This window comes from Callithrix jacchus, chromosome X (assembly GCF_049354715.1).
Source record: "Callithrix jacchus isolate 240 chromosome X, calJac240_pri, whole genome shotgun sequence".
Lineage (NCBI taxonomy): Eukaryota > Metazoa > Chordata > Mammalia > Primates > Cebidae > Callithrix > Callithrix jacchus.
This window is the reverse complement of record NC_133524.1, coordinates 32,718,368-32,740,780: the sequence shown is the minus strand read 5'-3', so window position 1 is coordinate 32,740,780 and position 22,413 is coordinate 32,718,368. Positions and strand designations below refer to the sequence as shown.

General features: G+C 34.6%; 1 protein-coding gene across 20 annotated transcripts in view; it reads left to right on the top strand.

Moving 5' to 3' along the window:
* Positions 1-22,413, top strand: part of DMD (dystrophin) — a 2,312,475-nt gene that overhangs the window by 1,528,910 nt on the left and 761,152 nt on the right. For all 20 annotated transcript variants that reach the window (XM_054251383.2, XM_035288503.3, XM_054251382.2 and 17 more), the window contains one exon: positions 8,441-8,626. In XM_054251383.2, coding sequence (XP_054107358.2) covers positions 8,441-8,626 — 186 coding nt within the window. The remainder of the gene's footprint in view (positions 1-8,440; positions 8,627-22,413) is intronic.

The following is a 22,413-nucleotide window of genomic DNA, read 5'->3' as shown; positions in this document are numbered from 1 at the left end:
TGTCTCTGTGTTTATCTGTGATATTCCCCTAGGAAAATTCATAGAAGTAGAATTTTGGAATTGAAGGGAATGAATCATCTTAAGGCTTTTAAGGTAGTTTTATGGAATTTTCTAAACTGAAGTATAAAGACACATAAAAAAGTACATGAGTTATAAGAATAGAAATTTATTGATTTTTTTTTTAAAAAAACTTAGTGTATCCACGCTACTACCACTGAGATCAAGAATTAGAACACTACCTCAGGAGCCCCTCTCATGTTCCCTCATAGTTATTAACCTCTCCCCTGCCACCAACCTCTCCCAAAGGTGAGCACTCTTCTAACACCTAGATTAGTTTTGACTGTCTTTGAAATTAGTGTAAACAAAATCATCCAATATATGCCCTTGTATTTGACTTGTCTTTCTCAACATTTATTTTTGTGAGATTATTCTATGCTACTGTATGTGCTATAGTTGGTTTAGTTTTTCTATGTATTGCATTCTATTGTGTGAATGTGTCACAGTTTATCCATTCTGCTAATCAATAGACATTGGGTGGTATCTATTATGGGACTATTAGGAAAAATGCTAGTGTGATGTTCATGTCTTTTGCTGCATGTATGTATATATTTATTTTTAATATACATGGAAGTAGAATGTACACAAGAGGTGTACCTTTGGCTTTAGAATAACAGAAAAAACAATTTTTCAATGTGGTCATTTCAGTTCATCCTCCCCAGAAATATATGACTTCTAGTTGTTCCACATCTTCATCAGGAGTATATATTTTCAACCTGAATGAATCCTCTTAACCATTTAGGTGGATGTGAAATGGTATTTCATTGTGTTTTAATTTGCAATCACCTGATGATTAGTGCCATTTTTATATCCTCATATGTGAAGTCATTGTGCAAGTCTTTTGCTCATTAAAAATGATACTTGTCTTTTTCTTATTGATATAGAAATTATTTGGATGCAAGTCTTTGTCAGATGTATGCATTGTGAATATCTTTGTCCAACCTAAACTTTGCTTTTTTTTTCTCAAAAGAGTCTTTCTTAATAATGGAGTTTAATTTCCTTTGTGGCTAGTGGTTTTTATGTCTTGTTTATGAAAAATTATGTTACCCTAAAATTGTTGAGATTTTTTTCTACGTTTTCTTTTGAAAACTTTATTTTTTTGCCTTTTACATTGAGGTCTGTAGACAATCTAGAATTGATGTTTTCTGTAGGATGTGGAAAAAGAGTTAAGATTCTCATTTTCAAATGACTATTCAATTAACTTGGTACTATTTCCTGAAAAGATCATCCTTTTCCCACTTAAGTGACATTATTGTATAAATTAAGTAATATTATATAGATGATTTTTTTCTCACTTCAATGCCACACAGGCTTAATTATAATAAATATTCGTGTCTGGTGGTAAACATGCTTTTTTTTTTTTTTTTTTTTGAGACTGAGTTTCGCTTTTGATACCCAGGCTGGAGTGCAATGGCGCGATCTCGGCTCACTGCAACCTCCGCCTCCTGGGTTCAGGCAAGTCTCCTGCCTCAGCCTCCTGAGTAGCTGGGATTACAGGCACGCACCACCATGCCCAGCTAATTTTTTGTGTTTTCAGTAGAGGTGGGGTTTCACCATGTTGACCAGGATGGTCTTGAGATAAACATTGTTAAACTTTGTTATTCTTCAAAATTGTCTTGCATATTCCTAGTCCTTTGCACTTACATATAAATCTTAGGATTGGCATATCAATTTCTACTAAGAAATGGTTGCTGCAATTTTGATTGGAATTGCATTGAATTCATAGATTATTTGAAGAAGGCAGATATCTTTACAGTATTAGACATTCTAATTCATGAAGAAAGTGTATTCCTCTATTTGTTTACATTTTCTTTAATGTCTTAGTAGTGTTGTAGTTTCCAGGGTGGAAGCTTTACTTTTTGGTCTGAATTATCAAATTACTACCAGCAAATGTAGTCATGCATTGCTTACCAAATGAGATATGTTCTAAAAAATGTGTCATTAGGTGATTTTGTAGTTGTACTATCATAGAGTGTACTTACACAAACATAGACGGTATAGCCTACTGCACATCCAGGCTATATGGTATAGCATATTGCTCCTAGGCTACAAACCTGTACTGCATGTGACTTTACTGAATACTGTAGTCAATTGTCACACAACAATATTTGTGTATCTAAACATTGAAAAGGTACAGTGGAAATACAGTATAGAAATGATAAAAAGGAATAGTACAGCTGCATATGATACCATGAATGTAGCTTGCAGGACTGAAAGCTACACTGGGTGAGTTGGTGAGTGAGTGGTAGTGATGAGTGAATGTGAAGTCTAAGACATTATTGTACAATACTGTATGCTTTATAAACACCGTACATTTAGGCTACACTAAATTTATGAAGACACATTTTTTTCTTTAAAGATAAATTAACCTCAGCTTATGGTAACGTTTTTACTTTATATGTTTTTAAGTTTCTGAGTCTCTACTAACACTTAGCTTAAAAATAAACATGGTGAATATCTGTACAAGAATATTTTTATATCCTTATTGTATAAGCTTTTTTATTTTTAATATTTTTGCTGCTTAAGCTTTTCTTGTGAAAAGTAAGACACAAGCACCCATATTAGCCTAGGCCTACACAGGTCGGGATCATTACTATCACTGTCTTCCACTTCTACATGTTGTCCCCCACTGGAAGGTCTTCAGGGGCAATAGAATATTTGTGAAGCTATCATCTCCTATGATAACAATGCCGTCTTTTGAACTACTTTGTGAAGGACTGGCCTGAGGCCATTTTACAGTTAATGTTTTATTTTTAATAAATAGAAGAAATAAATTCTAAAATAATTAAAAGTACAGTAAGTACATAAACCAATAACTGTCTTTTATTATCGTTATCAAGTATGTACTATACATGCTTGTCTGTGCTATATTTTTATACAACAGGCAGTTCAGTAGGTTTGCTGACACAAGCATCACCACAAACATGAGAGTAATTCATTGCACTGTGACATCACTAGGTAATAGGAGTTTTTCAGCTCCATTATAATCTCATAGGATCACAGTCAGTCTGTTGTTGACTGAAATGTAGTGAATGACTGTATAATAATTAGGGCTCCAATGAAGATCATAAGATAGCTTGTTTTCCAGAACTTTGGCAAATACCTTTTACAGAAACTACTATGATAGATAAATGATAGTATATCATTGTTGTTTTCATTTGCATTTCATTGATTAATTACTGTTTGGGTTTTTTCTTGTTTATTGGCTGTTTACATTTCTGTTGATTTCTTTTTATGTTGTTTATCAGGTTTTCTAGTACATTTTTTCCTTTTGTTATTTATTAAGATTTTTTATATAGCAAAATTATTATCCTGTATCTAATATATGCTGCAAACATGTCCAATTGTCATTCGTTTTAATTTTGATTATTGGCTTTAATTTATAAATGAACAATACAGATATTATATCCAATCATTTTATGTTCTTTTTTGCTTCTAAAGGGCTTTCCCAATCTGATATTTTATTCCAGTTCTGCTTACCATTTTTATGCTTAACACTGTAATTTTTCTGAAATTTTGTGTTATGAAGTTTATCTTAATATGTTTGTTTCTAAAACAGATACTTTTTTATTTTAATATGGAAACTTCTATACATTTGAAATTAGCATTCAAACATTGAAGGAATAAGAAAAGTAATCTTGTGTGAAATTAGGTCAAAATTTGGTTAGATACTAAATTAATGCATAAGGGAATTGAATGTATTTGTTTTCTTTCACCACAGGGAACATGTTGTATGAAGAGCATGGTTTTATAATGCTTAAAAGGATTATTAGAAAAATTATGTCTTTTACTGGTCAGGTGTTTCTGTCTATATTTTGATGTTAATGCAAACAGTAAATATAAAAGTAAATAAATTTAAAACCCACAGAATTTGATTCAAACCTTACTCTTTTTCCACATTATAAATCACTCACAACTGTTATATTTTTCCATTAACTGTTTGGAATATGCTCAATTCCTAGAGACTGTTCTAAAGTGAAGAAGAATACAAAAAAATTATGAGTTAAAAGTTCTTGATTTTCACCCGACCATTAAGTGATACTGTCAAAGAAAAATATTCAGAGCATTTCTGACTGATGGCTTTAGATATGTTATATCAGAATAATAATGCTTCATTATTAAAATATGCAAAGTGTAATTTCTCAACAATATTTTGTGGCAGGAAGATGAGCTAGTAGTTTTCCTTATTAAATTATTTCTTTACAAAAGTAATTGACATTGTTTGGCTGAGTCTCCACCCAAATCTCACCTTAAATTGTAGTAATCCCCACAGGTCAAGGGTAGGGCCAGGTGGAGATAATGAAATCATGGCGTGGTTAAGGCCAGGTGGAGATAATTAAATCATGTTGGTGGTTTCCCCGTGCTGGTCTCATAATAGTCAATAAGCTTCACATGATCTGATAGTTTTATAAATGGGAGTTACTCTGCGCAAGCTCATCCCTGCTACTTTGCAAAGTGTGACTTTGCTTCTCCTTTGCTTTCTGCTGTAATTGTGAGGCCTCCCCAGCCATGTATAACTGTGAGTTCATTAAATCTCTTTCCTTTATAAATTATTCAGTTTCGGGTATGTCTTTATTAGCAGTGCGAGATCAGACAAATACACTAATACATTTACATTGTTCAAAATATAAAAGGGACAGTTAAAAATATCTCACCCTACCAATCAGCTGCTCTACCCTCACCGAGCATTGGCTTTAATTCTAGAAGTAAATCTACAGAATAAATTCATGGGAATAAAATTTCTCAGTCAAAGTTTACGTTCTTTTTATAGTTATGGCCAAACTGCCTTCGACAAGAGGTACACACATGTATACTTCCCACCAGCCATGTAGAAGAGCCTGTGTTTTCCCTTAGCCTTGGCAACATAGTGTATTGGCAGACTTGAATTTTTTCCAGTGTAATAGATAAAGTTCTAATTTTCATTTCTCTCATTATTACCAAGGCTAAGCTTCTGTTCATGCATTTAAAATCCTTTGTATATTCTTTTCTGTGAGCTGTCCTTATCATTTGTTCAATTTTCTCCTGGGTTGTTGGCCTTTTTCTTATTAATTTGCAGAAGTTCTTTTATGTGTTAGGAAAATTAGTGTCTTAGATGTGAGTCACAAATATTTATTTTTCACAATTGTTCATTTGTTTTTAATTTTGCTTATGGTTTTTGTTTTCATGCAGAAGCTTTTGATTTTTTTATATTGTCCAGTTTACTGATATTTTTATCAGTAATTAAAGTTGTTTAACTTGAGGATACAATTTACATTTTTATGTTATTGACTACTCAATACATACATGGCTCCTTACATTGGAAAAATAGTAATCCTGAATTTGGGGATAGTCTTTAACAAACTTTTGCTGTAGGTCTATCATATTTAGGAACAGAGCTTGTTTGACACAGAAATCAAAGGTCAGTGAAAAGAATCAATGTAAATAAAAAGTTAAATAGTATGACATAAATGTTATGATGGTGGGGAACACAAGGTCTGAGAGGATAAACCTAAAGCAACATCATAACTAAGCTGAAAATGTCATCCCATGATAAGCTATTATTTCATTATTCCAGATATTAGTCAAATCTTCCCCATTGTACTGTTTTCTGTCAGAAATTGTTCTACCTCTATTGCAAGGAAGGGATAGTATGGGAGGATGATAAGGAAATCAGCAATCTTAGTTAAACGTTGTACAGATTTCTGTGCTTCTATGTGAAGCCTAAATGAAACGTGAATAAATTCATGATCAGATAAAAAGGAGTTCATCGCTCAGTTTCAGAAGTTTTAGGAAAATATAATGGCTATTATCTCAGTAGCTTCATAGTCTAGAGGCTTTTAGATGCTGTAAGTTGAAGCTGTAAAATGCTTCTTGCATTTATTTGTGAGTAGAAAATGATCCAATAAAAATAAAATGTTTAGTTGCCTCCTTTAAAATGCTAGAAAAATAAGTTGAGGACATTATTAGATCATGTATTACAGACATAGAACTATATTTGTAACAGCACCTACATCTCTCACATACACACATACACACACACACACACACACACACACACACAGGGAGTTCAGCACCACAGGATGCACCACAGGTGTAGTTATGGATGTGAACTCACAAAACACAAATAGGCATGTCTACTTCATCTCATACTATGTTTACATGGCTTTATTGCAGGATATAAATGAAGCCAGGAGAACAGTATCTCAGTTCATGATTTATGGATAATCTACCTGAAGCAGTATGCTTCTTTTGCCCTCTCACCCACACAGGGAAAGGCTGCCAGGAATGAGAGGCAAGAGGTGTGCAGTTCACCTTCGATAGGAGCCACCACCTGTATTTCCCATCAATCGTTTACATGATTGTAGTCACCTGGATCCAAAGACGGTATTCCAACTAACAGTGCCTGCAATGAGGTGCAGTTCCATGCAACAAAGCCAAGCCCAACATTTCCCATTCATCTTAAAGTTAGTGTTTCCAAGGAAACAGTTCTGTGGGAGCCTAGGGACAGTCCCAGACTGAACTCCAACAACCCGGGCTGGATGTTAATTCTTTACTTATACATTCTCATGCATTTTTTGCAACATATGTACATGCATTTATAAGATGTATCAATGCACATATTGTTTACATATAATGTTTAAAAATCATTTTTGTATACATTGTTTTTTTGTCCACAACTTTCTTTTTTTCATAACTCTTGCATCCAATTGAAGAATGTACTCATTAGTGACTTCTTTAATAAGTATTGAAAACAATTATTCCAAAGCATGTGACATTGTTTATGTGATACACTTGTATATTTTCTACTTTATTTTTAAAATCTTCTCTATTATTATTCATAATATTATGGAACAGAAGTTAATAAATTTTATAATAAAAATTATAAAATTTTATTATATAAAATTGCATAAATATAATTGTATTTATATAACAAAATTATAAAATTTTATTCATATTGCATTATAGTATTTTTTATTACACTGGTATTATTAATAGTCTCAGAAAGAGCTATCATTACAAGTTTAAATTCTTTGTTCTGTGTTGCTGGTTTTCACTCTTGATATTCTGAAGAAAATAGCTTTACTCTTGTTTATTCTGGGTCTTTTTTTTGTAGGGATGTTTCTGTGTTGCCCAGTGTCATCTCTAACACCTGGGCTCAAGCAATCCTCTTGCCTCAGCCTCCCAAACTGCTGGGATTACAGGCGTGAGCTATACAGTGCCCAGCCTATCCTGGCCCTTTATTTACATTATTTGAGCAATAATCACTACTATTTAATAACTTTCTTGTCATTCATTATCATGCAGAGTATTGCTCTAAGGTATGTTCAGGGATGACTTTATTGAGTTCTAACAGGAATCCTATGAAGCAGGTGTTATCATTGTTCCCAATCTATAGAGGAAGCATTGAGTGTTAGAGAAAACTTGGCTAAAATGTGAGGCAAAAGCTAGAACCAGAATTGAAATCAAGTAGCCTAAATCTAGACCTCACAATGTTTAAAACCACATTATACTGCTTCCTAACTATTTAATGTTTTTCAACCCCAACATCATTATCCATGTATGATATTGAGATCATAATAGTATCTATGTCATAGCATTGTTGGATGGATTAAGGAATTCTGTAAACTTGAAATTTCCAAGGATGATGGTTGGCATATACTAAGCTCTTAAGAAAAATAACCTATAATCATTCTGTTATAGTCTAATCCAAATGTTCTTTTTACTTCTCATCTCAATCGCCTGTTTCTGTTTACTAGGACTCACAAACTATAGCTCACAAAAATGCATAACTTACCAATTTTCCTTGTACATAAAAGGATTTTCTTTTACAATCTTCCATAACATCAAAGAAAGCTAGAAGCAAGTAAAGTAGAAGAAATTATTGCTCTACAAACAAAATCATAGTGTGGTTTGGTTTTAATTTTAGGATGCACATTGAATACGAATCACTCATTTGAGATTTAGAAGACCTGTGTTATATATCTGGTACTAATGCTGAACAACTTGGCTTATTTGTTTTTGTAACTGCAAAGACAGTGTGTCTGGCATATAATACACAACACACCAGTATATTTAGTGAGTGAATAAGTTAAAGATGTATTTCTTTATTTTATCAGTTGTAGTTGGCTTTGAAGTATGTAAGGTATGTGTTTTGAAATTCCAAAAAGGCATTAGTTTCTTTAAAGCAAAGAATTTTTGTAGAGTGTTAATGAATAATTTCTAACATATTGGTTAAATCCCAACATGGAATATATGTAAATAATCAATATTATGCTGCTTAAATAACACAATCAGCAAGATTCTGTAACATTTCATGATAAATAACTTTTGAAAATACTTTTTTCTTTTCTTTTCTTATACCATGAGAATTATTCACCTTTTTAAAAATGTATTTTCCTTTCAGGTTTCCAGAGCTTTACCTGAGAAACAAGGAGAAATTGAAGCTCAAATAAGAGACCTTGGGCTGCTTGAAAAAAAGCTTGAAGCCTTTGAAGACCAGTTGAATCATCTGCTTCTGTGGTTGTCTCCTATTAGGAATCAGTTGGAAATTTATAACCAACCAAACCAAGAAGGACCATTTGACATTAAGGTAGGGACTTTGTTCTTTAAATAGTTTTCTTTCTTTTTTTTTTATAAAATGCAGTATTACTGAATTTTATCATTTGTTATCATTACTAAAGAAAAAATATTACTTGTTAAAACATGGTAGGGAAGACATTATTCAGGGTCATCACAATAGGCACAGGGACCACTGCAATGGAGGATGATAGGAGGTTGGGTGGAGAGAGATTGGGCTGAACTCCAAATACAACACAAGGGCAGTAGGAATTTATAGCTAAGGAGCAGTGCAGGAGTCAGTAGATGGAAAATTATTAAGAAGTGTCAGGGATAAGTGAGATTCTGGCTAAACCAGCCTAACATAATTCTTGCTGAAGATGGGCCAGGATTATCAGACATCCCCCTGGGAAATGGTGGAGAATACTGAGGGTGATCAGGTATCAAGGATAAAGAATTCTTGCAAAACTGACAGGCTTCTTTGCTGAAACTTGATTTTATAGGGAAGTGCAAAGATGAGACCAGGTGAAGGTTCAGAAGCCTGACTAAAGTTTAGTCAAGCAGAAAATCGTTGTCATCGTCATCATCATTATTGTTGTTATACTGATCATAGTAGTAATTATTATTTTACTAGAACATGCTGCTTTATCCTCAGCATTTATTAGAAATAAGGTCTTCATTAAACTCACCACTAGAATGTCCACATCATATTTGTCACTATGATACATTTTCTATCCCTGTTTTAGTTGTGCTTAATACATATTCATAGATTCCTTATGAAAAATTGAAGTTGTTTATGAGATTAGGTTTCTAAAACATGATGTCTGGGCTCTTTTGTAGACATTGTAAAGCTCTCTCAGACTGACTACAGTTTACCTTTCTATCTTCTCATTCTGCCAACAATCTCCCCTTATATTCTAGCCACATCAAATCACTTGGTACCTTCTTATCCATGTAATTTCATGTCATACCTATGCTCTTGATTTTGTCTCTTTTTTAAATGACTTCTTTCAGTTTATTTTGATATAAGGAATTTTCTTCCATTCTTTAAGAATGAATTCAAAGTCATTGCCTTTTCCAAGTTTTCTTCCACACCCCGAGTAGAGTTAGAATCCCTGTTAGGATTTTTTATAAACCCCTTTATTCATCTCCCATTGTTTATATGTTGATTTACACTTAAATTTTACACACTTCAGTATTTCATTACACATCTGCACTGTTCTTTGAGTGAAGAGGGCATTCTCATATTAATCTCTGCTTTTCCACTCAAATCAAACATGCTCAGCCCATGACTCAGGTTACTTGTAAGCATTTTTAAGTCAATGAATAAAGATGGTACCAAGACACCCAGAATACTAATGAGATGCTCTTGGTAAACGTAGGGCTTGAGACAGTCCTGCCGATTGAACACCACTATCTCCTTCTTTTAGAGTCCTTGTAAATGTTGATTGACCCTCTTTTCTCCCTTTCAATGAATCTATTCTGAAGACTCTTTCAATATGCTGCCCTATTTTGCATCTCCTTTTTGGTCCAAATCTTTAGCAAATCAAATAAACCAAATCATTGAAATTACAATCTATTAATGAACCTGTTGTTGGGCAACTTCAGAGTAAAAAAAAATATGTAACATTTTTGAGTAGTTTTTCTTTTAATTGAGTCAAATTGTTTAATTTCTTTGCTTTCCAGGATTGTAAAACCCGAAATTTTTAATTTCCATTTAGCTGTTGATTTGCTAGAACTGTGTGCAAAGGGAAAACGAAGTTTGAGAGTATTCTAGTGAAGAGAAAGTAAAAGTTTGCAGAAGATGGGCATGAGTGAGAATAAGGATACAGAGAAATCTGCTACAACTAAAATGAGTTAGATTAGCAAAATGTTCACCACTATGTTTACTTTACTTCCTCCTAACACTTATGTCTACCATTCTGATAGCTATCTGATAGATACCATTTCCTAGAGCAGATGGCATTTTTGAAGTCATGGGTAGATATCATTTTACCAGCTCAAAACTCTGCCTGCTTAGCCAGTGGCACAGTCTTGGGTTCAGTATGATGATTAAATTTATGAAACACAGTAGGCTTTACCTAGTAACAAATTTAGTTAGCTTTAAGAAATTATACAGGATTGGTTAAAACAACTCGCACATTAAAGGCACACTGGAAGTCTTGATACCAAGATGTGGCTTCTAATGTTCCATCACCCTGCATTTTAGTCATACATGGTCACAAGGGGCAAGACTGGGTGAGTACAAAACATGTCATAGTTTCAGGGAAGCCTTCAGTTCTAGGATCCAGACTTTTCCACTCAGCTAGTACATAATGTACTCAGGGTTTTATGACTAGCTCCTATTCACCAGCACAACTACATCTCATGAATGCTGATTTTTCACTGCTCAGTTAACGACCACAACGAGAAAGTACACAATTACTTGGCCCAATATACAGTCACCTTAGCCAAATTCTCAATTATCTGATGTGCAGTATATTCTTAAAAACTAACTGATGTAATATTGCAAAGAGGAAAGGCCATAACATCTTTCCTCCCAACCAGAAGTAACTTTTTGTAGCTTACATGTAAAAGCACATTCTACTCTTTTAAAAGCAGTCTTTAAAGTGTGCCTCTTTATTAAAATAATGAAAATAAATAGTCAATGCTAGCTATCTCTCTTTTTGTAATACATTTAAAAGAAAAGATTTTTTTTAAATCCCTTGATACTAATAGATCCTGTTGACTCAACCAAAATGACTTTAGTCCTAGTCTGTGCCCCTCCAAATGGTTTTCAAATACTGAAAACCTGCACTGAGTCTTTGTCTATGGCCCATAGGTTTCTGCCAAATGGATCTCTGCAGTTTGAAGTGAAAGCCATGTTCGGCTCTGTTAATCACTTTTCTTTATCAAAGCTACAAGTCACTATTCTCACTGCTGTGTGTACTTTGAGAGTCATGATATTTGCCTCCTGCAGCTTGTTTTAAATCACTGAGGGGAGAGAGAGCTGCTTTTTCCCTGGCAGAAAGCTCCTTGGCTTCAGTCCTCTGAGCATATTCCGAGTTTTTTTATCTCTGGAGTGCAGATTTCAAAAATACTCTTTTAGCCTTTTTCTTCTTCTTGTGACTGTGTCCAAGGTGGGGGGAGGGGAAACATAAAATTGTATATTTGATGACTTGAGAGTTTCTCCCAATAATTCTCAAACTCCTAGCTTATAATTAGGAAATGGTGACCTGTGTGAATAATTTAATACTTTACCTAGTTCTTTATCCCATTTTTTCTAGCTTCCATTTCTTGTCACTAATAAATGATTTATTAAGATTGCACAGTTTTTCTGATTTAAGATATGGGATATTAATATTTACAGCCTGCTGTAGTCCTCTGCTTAAAGGAATTAAACTATTTTTTATATTAAAGAAAGATGGTACACTAGAGTTTGCTTTACTTAGTTTTAAACTACTGAACAGAACACCAAAAATAAAATTTTTAAACAGTTTTGAGTACATGCCCTTTTTTAACGCAGGAAAAAACTGCCTTTAATAAAATCTTAAGAAAAAGTCAAAGCAAAAAAAGTATGTATATATATATATATACACACACACACACATATGCACACATAAATATATATATACATGCACATACACACACACAAATATATATATATATATAGGCAGCCACGCCCTCAGTTAAAAATCCTAAATGTAAAGAAACTGTCTGGCCATGGCTACCTCTGAAACAAAGGGTCTGATGCCTTGCCATTTGGTGAGTTTGTTTTCTCTAGTCAGACTCTGAGCACACCTGTTAGAAAAATATGTAATACCCTCTGTGAGCTTCAGTTTTGCCTGCTTGGTACTTCATGCTTATTGATGAAATGCAGCTAGCTGTGTAATGAAACACAAATAAAAAAAGCTTTAAAGCTGTGTTCTAATACATTGTTTATGCTGGAGTGAAAATTGACTGCACATTGCTTGGTTTGTGCAATTTACTCCCGAAATATTCCTATTCAGGAAATCCTGCAAATAGCAGTATTCATCTTGAAAATCACCTCACAGAACCCTTAGCAAGCTGAGAAACATAATCAATGAGATCGTGATGTAGAGGGTGAAAATTAGGCGTAATCACAGCCCTTTCCCATCAGTCAGCCCACTAGAAGGCATGTCTTTGAATTTTGATTTTTAAATATACTCTCAATTTAGACATAAAATATGTTGATTTCAGATTTCAGAAATGATAATTGAATGCTAAGATCTTGGGACAAGTTTAGAATTTCTATAAAGGGTCTTATGTTTTTAATCTTAAATGAATGCTTTCAATAATGAGCCAGAGTATACTATTTTTTTGACCTAAAACTGACTACTGCTTTCTAAACTTATTATTAAAATATGAGGTGTGGTAGGAAACATAGTTGTATGTGACGGCTTAGTGACTGAAATGTTTTCATTTAATCACAGGGAGAGTTTTTTTTCCTCCCCTCAAGAATGACTTTCCTTCTGTGGTTTATAAATAAACATAACATGTGGCTCTGCTGGCTCTTCCTTACTGTATAAGGAACATAATTGCCCATAATGTCAAATCCACACTGAAAACTACCAAGGGACTCAATTGTAGTGACTGACCATTAAAGTCACTGAACACTATGTGTGTTCACACTCCCGTGAGTGTTGTCAAAGAAAAATTGCACTGGGCAACTTAATGGGCAAGAAAGACTTTGTTCACAACTTTTGCAATAGAAGGGAGAGATTGAACTCAATTCTGCTGAAACAAAAGGCAAAAGAGCCTTTCAGTGCTGAGATGAGTTAGTAGGAAAGTACTAGATGTCAGGAGGGAGGTTAGTCAATGGCCTTAGCTGGCTGAGTGGCATTTATCAAAGTTAAATTCCTTTCCTCCCAACAGAAGACTAGCAGATTGGGGCACTATCTCTTTTGATGATTCTATATAAAAGTCCTAGCTCTTGAGTCTGTGAGGAAGTTTATTTCTGGGCTATAAAAGTGGCAAGAGGCTGGGAGAATATTTATATCTCAAAAAGGTAGAGAAATAATTTATAAAGTTTTCTAGAGTTGATGCTCTAAGAAAAGGAAGGTCAGGTCTCATGTCAGGAAGAAATCTGTCTCAGGTCAAATTCAGGGTATCATTAAAGCTTTCTTTGTCAACCCTCCACTCTGTTCAAGGGAAACCAGGTTTCCTCTTGAAAAACTTAGAAATGCTAGTTCACCTAGTTCATTTCAGCAAGTTTCTGTTGTTGAAGGACTAGCTGAACCAACTCTGAGACTTGGTAGTCATCAGATATTTCATGAAGGAGATTTCTATGAAAGTTAGAAGGAAGACAAAGATTAACGGATGAAGCAGACTGTAAACTCACTTTTTAAGTCCAGAGGACAGCAAGTCAAAAACATTGCTAGAAGCTGGGCTGTAGGTATTCTCAGATGGTAGAGTGAGGATGGCAGTAGCAATCTGATGGAGCATGGCATGGAAGAGGTTGGAGTTTAATGAACTTTTTGCATGGCCTACCCAGCAGCAGCTCCAGGCATGATATGCTGTGGTGATGAGTCCTTTGTAGTTTATATCAAGTCATCCAGCTTCAGCTTGCAGAGCTTGTATAGATATGGTGGATAAATGGCAGCTATAAGACAACCTGGAGAAGAGAGTTCTTATCTCAATAACAATATGGGCAGTCAGGTTTTAGTTCTCAGTGACACCAAGTCAGGAGGGTGAGAGAAAATTTTGAAATGTTAAATTTTTAAAACTGGAGAATTGTAGCCAGATCTTAAAGGAAATAAACTGAAAATTGGAAAGGACGGACAAAACGTATAAGACAGCAGTACCCAGTTCAATCTGTAAGTAACAAAATCATGTAGTTTACAAAGAAATGCAAAAGTTATCAAAGGCAATGAACAGGACTAGAATCTGATAACCCCAAGGGTTACTGAAATTCTATCTCTACCATCACCCTTTTGATCAAAGTTAGACTTCTCTTGTTTACAAAATTAGACTGGCCTAATTATTTATGTAGAGGTAGCAAAAAGGGTAATTGACCACATAGGCTTTTTTAAGTTTGCGTAGCTGGAAGTTTTCATGAGGAATCATAAGCTGAATAAGTTTTAGAGATATACTGTACAACAGAGTGCCTGCAGTTAACAATACTGTAGTGTACAATTAGAAATTTGCTGAGGGTAGAGTTTAAGTGTTCTTATCACAAAATACTATTCTCAGTTTTAGGAGTAGTAGTACATAAGATGGGAGGAAACTTTCAGAGGTAATGTGCAGGTTTATGGCATAGATTGTGGTGGTAGTTTTGGATGTGTATACTTTATCTCCAAAGTCATCGGTTCTATGCATTAAATATGTACAGCTTTCTGTTTGTCAATCATACCTCCATAAAGTAGTTTAAAAAGTATGAAATCTTAGACTTGATTTTTAAAAAGTTCTTTGTAGGTTAGGACGGCAAGTCAATAACTTGCCATCAGACTTTGCCTGAAGTAAAATACCTGTAGATCCAGCTGAATTATTCTGTTTTCCAGGTCATAAAAATACCTTAGATCCCCTGGGTCTCCCAAGAATACACCTTCCTTTCTCAACTGTAAGATTGGGAATTCTCTAAGCCAGTACCAGGACCAGTTTCCCAAGGGTACTTATATTAGTTCTGTATAGACAAGAATAGCTCTTTAAAACTGGTCACATCTGATTCTATCCACTTAATTCTCAAATATGACATTCCAGTTAAAGCCTTGGTTATACATTTTTTCACTTATGTCTTGTTATATAAATATATTTTATTGAACCTATGGAAATAATTATATTGTCATGAAAATAAGAATACTCAAGAATTTCTGAATTTCATGGGGATCAGGCAGGGATAAAAAGATTAATGTTTCATTCTGTTTACAAAAGCACAATCTACTAAATTCTCATGAGTTGTAGATAGCTTAAGAGAAAATGGAAAGGAGTTTCTTGCATTTAGAAAACAGAGCAATAAAACATGAGGAATATTCTAAACAAAAGTCATAATCAAATCCTTTATCAGTTCATTCAGGCCCATGTAATTATTTCTTGTCCTTCTTGATCTTGAGTTAGTAATCTCATGAACTCAACAGCTTCTCCACAGTTTCATAAATTCTGACTTTGTCTAATGGTATGATATCAAATTTATTTAAGCAATGGCATCAGAAGTCTGTGCCCCAGGGTACCTGGAATAGTATTTTCTATGGGTCTCCAAGATGGTCCTGTTTTACTGAAGGTGATGCATTCTGGCCTCTAACTGATCATAAGAGCACTTAGGGAAGCATCTGCATAAACCTAAAACTATCTGTGAATGACAAAAACTTAAAATGACCATAATTAAAGATCCGATGAGTTCATTTGACAAGAAAATTAGTTTTTTTCCCCTGTGACATGTCACATTTTAAAATCACAACTGGAATTAGGACTGATGACATATATTATTATCAGACAAAGTAACACCAGGACATATCATGGACACGTAGAGCACTAACAAAGTTCTAAGAACGTATTATAATTTTTCAAGTATTTATACTAATAATAGTTGACCCATACAAATATAACCTAGTGAAGGTTCAGCATCTCTTCTTGTCAGAGCTTTTTATTTAACTCAACATACCAAATGAACCTAGTTACTTTTAACATCCTTCATTTTACAAGGTACAGGAACAAATCCTTTGAAATTTTTCAAGTCAATCTGAGATAAAAATTGTATTTAAGAACTGACTTGGGAAAAGCAAAATATCAAAGGTTGTAATATGACAAAAGGTTTGAATACTGGCTAAATAGGATCATAGGTTACTATCAAATAATGCATGGCTAACTATGTAACCAAGGTGATGATAAAATATTTCAAAAATAAATATAGAAGGCAACATGACTATAAAAGTCTTTAGTTCTTCCAAAAGAGAAAACGCTATTTTAAAAAAAAATCAAGGACATACAAAATCAACATGGGTACTTATTCTCATAAGAAACAGAATATTTGTTTCCAGATTACACAAAAGGTAAAAAAAAAAACCCACAAATTTTGCAATTTCTTAAGAGCAGAACAATAGAAAAGATGAAAATATTAATTATCTTGATTGAAATAATTGTTTTGCAATGTTTGTGTGTGTGTGTGTGTATATATATATATATATATATATATATATATATGCTGTACACTTAAATATATACAATTTTATTTCAAAGGAGTTGACCAATAATCCAAGAAAATTTCATCACTTTTTAACAAAAAGAAACTACAACTCATTTTTGATCAATACACTGTTGATACTAAGGGTCATTAGTAAAAATTTACACATAAATCCATTCCATTTTAGCCAGCATTGACTATTGACATAAGACTCTCCTTCCACAAATCTTCTGCCATTTCTAATGTACATGCAGATTTTGTCCTATACCTTCCTCTTCCTCATTTTCACACAATCAGTCATTTTAATTCAGGACAAAATTATTTTCTTTGTCCTTAAGAGAAACACATCCACCATACCTTGTATATTTTGTGTAAAAAGTTGTTTCCCTTTACCCTTAATGTTTCTGGGAGTTTATTTACATATATTGATTATATTTTTAACCATTAGTAAATCTTATTTTACAGAGAAAGCTAGAAAGTAGTTAAGTGTGAAGTGTTTGTCATATACCAGCATTTTGTAGCCAACTAGGAAAGTTTATGAATACAAGTGAAATTCGCCTACTCAATATGAGGGCTAAAGTGTACATCAATATTTGTGGAAGAGCCTTTTAAGATTTTCTTTTGCCCTGATATGTAATTTATGGATGCTGTGTTCTAAAATTTGAGTAAATGACAGAGGAGATACCTAATGGCCATCTGAGTATCTCCAAATCCCATCTGAGTATATAAAATATCCAGTCTGTTTCCAATTAGCTTTTTCAACCTCAGGTGGCTGTTTCTAGAGTTTGTGTCTCCCAGAGCCCCTGCGGTAGGGAGCATAAAGCTTTAGAAACTATAGAGAATTGATAGGCTGGAGTAGGAAAAGAGAGGTCTGTCAGGGATGGACAAAGAGATGTAGGTGGTACAGATTTGAAAAGGAATATGTCGAAGGATTTAAGGGAGCTAACGGGAAGATCAAAAGTAGTCAAAGGAAGGAGGAATGGTGGTGATGGGAAGGGAGAGGTCTTAGATGAACCAGCTTACAGAGCGCTTATGTTTTCTGAAGAGGCCTTTGGAGGTCATCTTTAGTAAAATCCGAAAAGCATAGTTAGTGCCATAGAGGTGAAACATCTAGTCATCAGTAGTCTTCAGAGGAGGAGAAACAGAATAGTGAGAATGTCTCATGGAGAAAAGAGGCACCAAAGTAACAGCAACAACAGAAAAGGAAACACAGATGAGGTCTCTCTACAAAGAAGATCTGTACAGAAAAAGACTTCTCTAAATACTGAAAAAACTGAAGTTGAACCAAATGAGATTTCAATAAAAATTTTCCATGTTGTAAACCAATGGAGCCTTTCAAACAAAGAAGCCAGGGACTGTAGTCTCAAGAATATACTCAATCAAAATCTGATGTTACCATGCTTTCACAAAAGCATGGAAGCATTGATCTAGAGCACTGGGTAAGGAGTTGAACTCACAAATGGATTCTCAATTAATCAGTCAGGAATCTACTCAACATTCAAAAAATTAGCTTTACAGAGGTTAATGCCATTGAATTCACATTAGAATGAGATAATTCACATTCAAATAGTAAGTCACTTAGATAGATTGTACTAGCTGAAGTTCACCTGTTACCTGATTTCATTTCTTAAAATAATTTTTTATTGAGGAGACAAGGAACAAGGAAGGTCTCTTCAGAAAAAAAAGTTCCAATGTTTTATATGGGATATGAAAACATCAGTGTAATGTGTCCTGAAATACATTGGATGAACATTACTGAAAAAAAAGACAAAGTATTCCCTTTTGTCATGCAACTAAACAGAGATTTATGGAATGTTTTTCTCCTGGGTTTAGGTTGCCTCTGGGCAAGAGTATAATTCTGACTTGATAACACCTTGAAGCTTGTTTGTTTAAGTTTGTAGATAATTTCATCGATTAGTGGAATTAGGCATCCACTTTTCTTTATGAATATTGGGTACCATAATCTTCTTCTTACATTTTGTTCTTTCTACTCAACTCCAAAAACCATTGGTGAGTTGAAATAGAATAATAAGGGGAAAGAAACAAAAGACTAAATTTGAATCCCAGCTTTGACACTTACTGGCTTTATGACATTGTTTAAGACTCTTTGAATAAAGCAAAACTAAGGTGGAAACACATTTCCTAAGACATAGAAAAAGATGGTGAATGGAAAATTTCTTGTTGTATCAGGACATTTGGTAGGAGACACTAATAATAAAAATTAGACTTTCAGCTGGACACAGTGGCTGGCATCTGTAATCCTAGAGCTTTGGGAGGCCAAGGAAGGTGGATTGCCTGAGCTCAGGAGTTCGAGACCAGCCTGGGCAATATGGCAAAACCCCATCTCTATTAAAAATAGAAAAAATTAGCCAGGTGTGGAGGCATGGGCCTATAGTCCCAGCTACTTGGGAAGCTGAGGAATAAGAAATCTTGAACCTGGGAGGCGGAGGTTGCAATGAGATGCCACTGCACTCCAGCATGGGGGATACAGCAAGTCTCCATTAAAATATACCCCTACTTTCAAAGGAAAGGGGCAAGTTGCAACCAGAAAAACACTCCAAAAAAAAAAAAAAGAGAATATATGGTCATGAGGTTTTCATCATTCACCAACCCAACTTTCCCATCTAAGGAAAAGAAACACTAAAGTTGGGAAGATTTTTTTGAATTGGGAATTCCTGAAACAGATCATTCAAATAGGTCTAACACTTAGTTGGACATGAGAAAACTTCTATGGCTTTTACTGTTCCCTGTTTTATAAGGGAGGGGAAAAGAGCACTTTTCTTCTTTCCCTGCCAAGCCAAGGAAGAGGGCTTCAAAAGAACCTCTATTACATTGGTCTCCAGGTCATTCTATTTATAAAAAATATTTTAGAAAATTGAATATCTTCTTAGACATATTAAAGGTGACATCTATTTTCTGCCCTTGGAATATGGGAAATTTCGACATTGTAAAAGTGTTATAGTACAGTTTTAAATGTATCCCGTGGAATCCAAATACTGTTGCAATGTAATGTCTACTATCATGTACTTAAAAATACATGAACAAGCTCATGTTTAATAAATAGAAGTTTGGCAGGTCACGGTGGCTCACGCCTCTAATCCCAGCACTTTGGGAAGCCGAGGCGGGGGGATTACAAGGTCAAGAGATCGAGAACATCCTGGTCAACATGGTGAAACCCCATCTCTACTAAAAATGCAAAAATTAGCTGGGCATGGTGGTACACACCTGTAGTCCCAGCTACTCGGGAGGCTGAGGCTGGAGAATTGCTTGAACCCAGGAGGCAGAGGTTGCAGTGAGCTGAGATCACAGCATTGCACTCCAGTCTGGGTAACAAGAGCAAAACTCCATCTCAAACAATAAATAAAAATAAATAGAAGTTTTATATTATTCCTTTTTTTCTCATATTTTCCTTCAACTTCCCCAAAGAACTCTATTGTAATGTAATATACATTTATGCTATAAAGTTTTTTATTTAACCACTCTATCATAATTCTTTATAATAATTATATCTATGTGGACTTAAATTCCATTTTTAAAAATAATCTCCTGCGATTCCAAGGCTCAAAGTATTTTTTAAATTCTCTAGATTGAGTGGTAAAGTATTAATAATACATGTAGTTAGTAGTGACCAAATAACCTAAAGGTATATACCTTTGATAAATACCTATTAAACATACTCAGTGGATATTTATTGAAAATGAATCTATTATGAGATGGATAGGTGAGCACTTCATGGTACCTTCAGTAAAAAAGGATTTCAGCCACCAGTATTTTGAATTGTACTTTTATTTGTCATAAATGTATCTTGACTACAATGCACTGGTGGGACAGGTCAGCGAGGTGTACTTTTATTTTGTGAAGCTGAAGAAAGTCTATCATTAACCAAAAAGTGGACAAGAAAATTGGAACAAAGTGCCTACCATAGGAGCAAACCTAGTCAAATCTTTTAGAGAAGCCAAGAATCTGGAAACTTGTTCCATAAACACCATCTCTACCCATATATCCATAGGCAAGTCTTTGTGTACCTTTACGGGCATACCCCAGTCTGAAGACTGCCACTCTAGGAGAGATGATAATTCTATCAGAAGGAAAGAAGGACAGTTTGGTTCCTGAATGGACGCTGGTTAAGCTGCCAAAGCACTGTCCAGTTCATCTCACCTCAGTCCATGCCTTTAATCATTTCCCTGTTACTTATTCCAGCAATATGCATATCACACTGTTGACTCAGGCTGAACTTCATAGTGTCTAAAATCCCCAATTTATTCCTCATATATGCTGTTTCTAGGTGACATTTCCCCTACCATGCCCTTGTGTCATCTATGTTTTGGAATTAGATATAGGGCTGACAACTCCTTCCATGGCCTTACTTAGGTTTATCCACTGAGGTCTTTGAACCTTAGTTTTAGTGCATTTCCTTTCCTGATCCAGTCCTGACCAAGGCCGAAAACACATAAGAAACCTACTGCCACTATGAATATCTAGCCTTGCCCTTGCTGCCCTGGTTTCTCACTTACTTACTTCTAGTTATTTCAGTTTCTGTCTTTCAAGGAACCCAGTCTCTTCCTTCTGACTACAATAATAGTGCTCCCTATGTCCTTACCACTCACTCTGCTCTCACCCCAGGAAGAAATTCTCTCTTTAACCCCCAAATACTTGACTGAAGGTTTAATAAATTGGTCACCCAATCAATCAAGTTGATAGTAGGGATAAAGAGAAGGGAGTATTTGGGTACTGATTCTATCATATGATGTACAGCAATCTCTTAAAGTATATTTTTAACTTCAGATTTGATATGTATGATTTCTATTATTTCATCTATGTTGTGAAAAAAATCTCAGGCTGAATCCTAAAACAGAGATCTATAGCACATTACTGGAATCCCCCCTCAATTTTGACAACAGTTTCTTTTGGCTGTAAGTTTTCAGTTACCAAATTCTTATTGCTTTATTTCCCACCCAGTTCATATTGTTTCATTTCATCAACAAACATACATTTGGCAATTTTATCAAATGTATTGCTGAAATATACATGAAATTTATTTGTGTACCTCCCTCATCAACCTCTCTAGGTAAACCATTAAAATTACTATTCAGCTAACAAGTTATTGATTAACTACAATGTCCTACTACATTAAAGTGATTCTCACTCTCAATTTGCTTAGAGTGTAGTGCATGTATAAATACATATTAGTGTACTAAATGCAATCAATGTGGAAACATTTGCAATGCAGTATACTGAGTGCCCTTGTAAGGTATCATAATAGCTCAAAAGAGCAATTCCCAGTCAAGCCAGTGTATTGCTAGAGCACAAGTGATAGAGTATGGTTCCTTAGCATCAACTAGAAAGCTCATAGAAATGCAAATATTTTGGCTTCTCCATAGACCTACTGAATCAGAATTGATAAGGATGAAACCCTAGAATCTATATTGTAACAAGTCCTCCGGAAGATACTTGGACAACCTCCTGGAGGACATTATGCCTAAACTGGATCTTTACAACATGAGCAGGAATTGAGAGAGCGAAATGAGCTGGGAAAGGAAAAGGATTCCAGAGAGAAGAGGCAACAAGAGCAGAGATATGGAGGTGATAAATGGCATAAAGTGTGGGAAAAACAAAAAATTCAGTGATGTTCAAGTGTAGCCTATTTTGAGAAGGCTTGGTTGCCACTTTAAGAAGCTTAGACATTATCTTTGACAGAAGTGAAT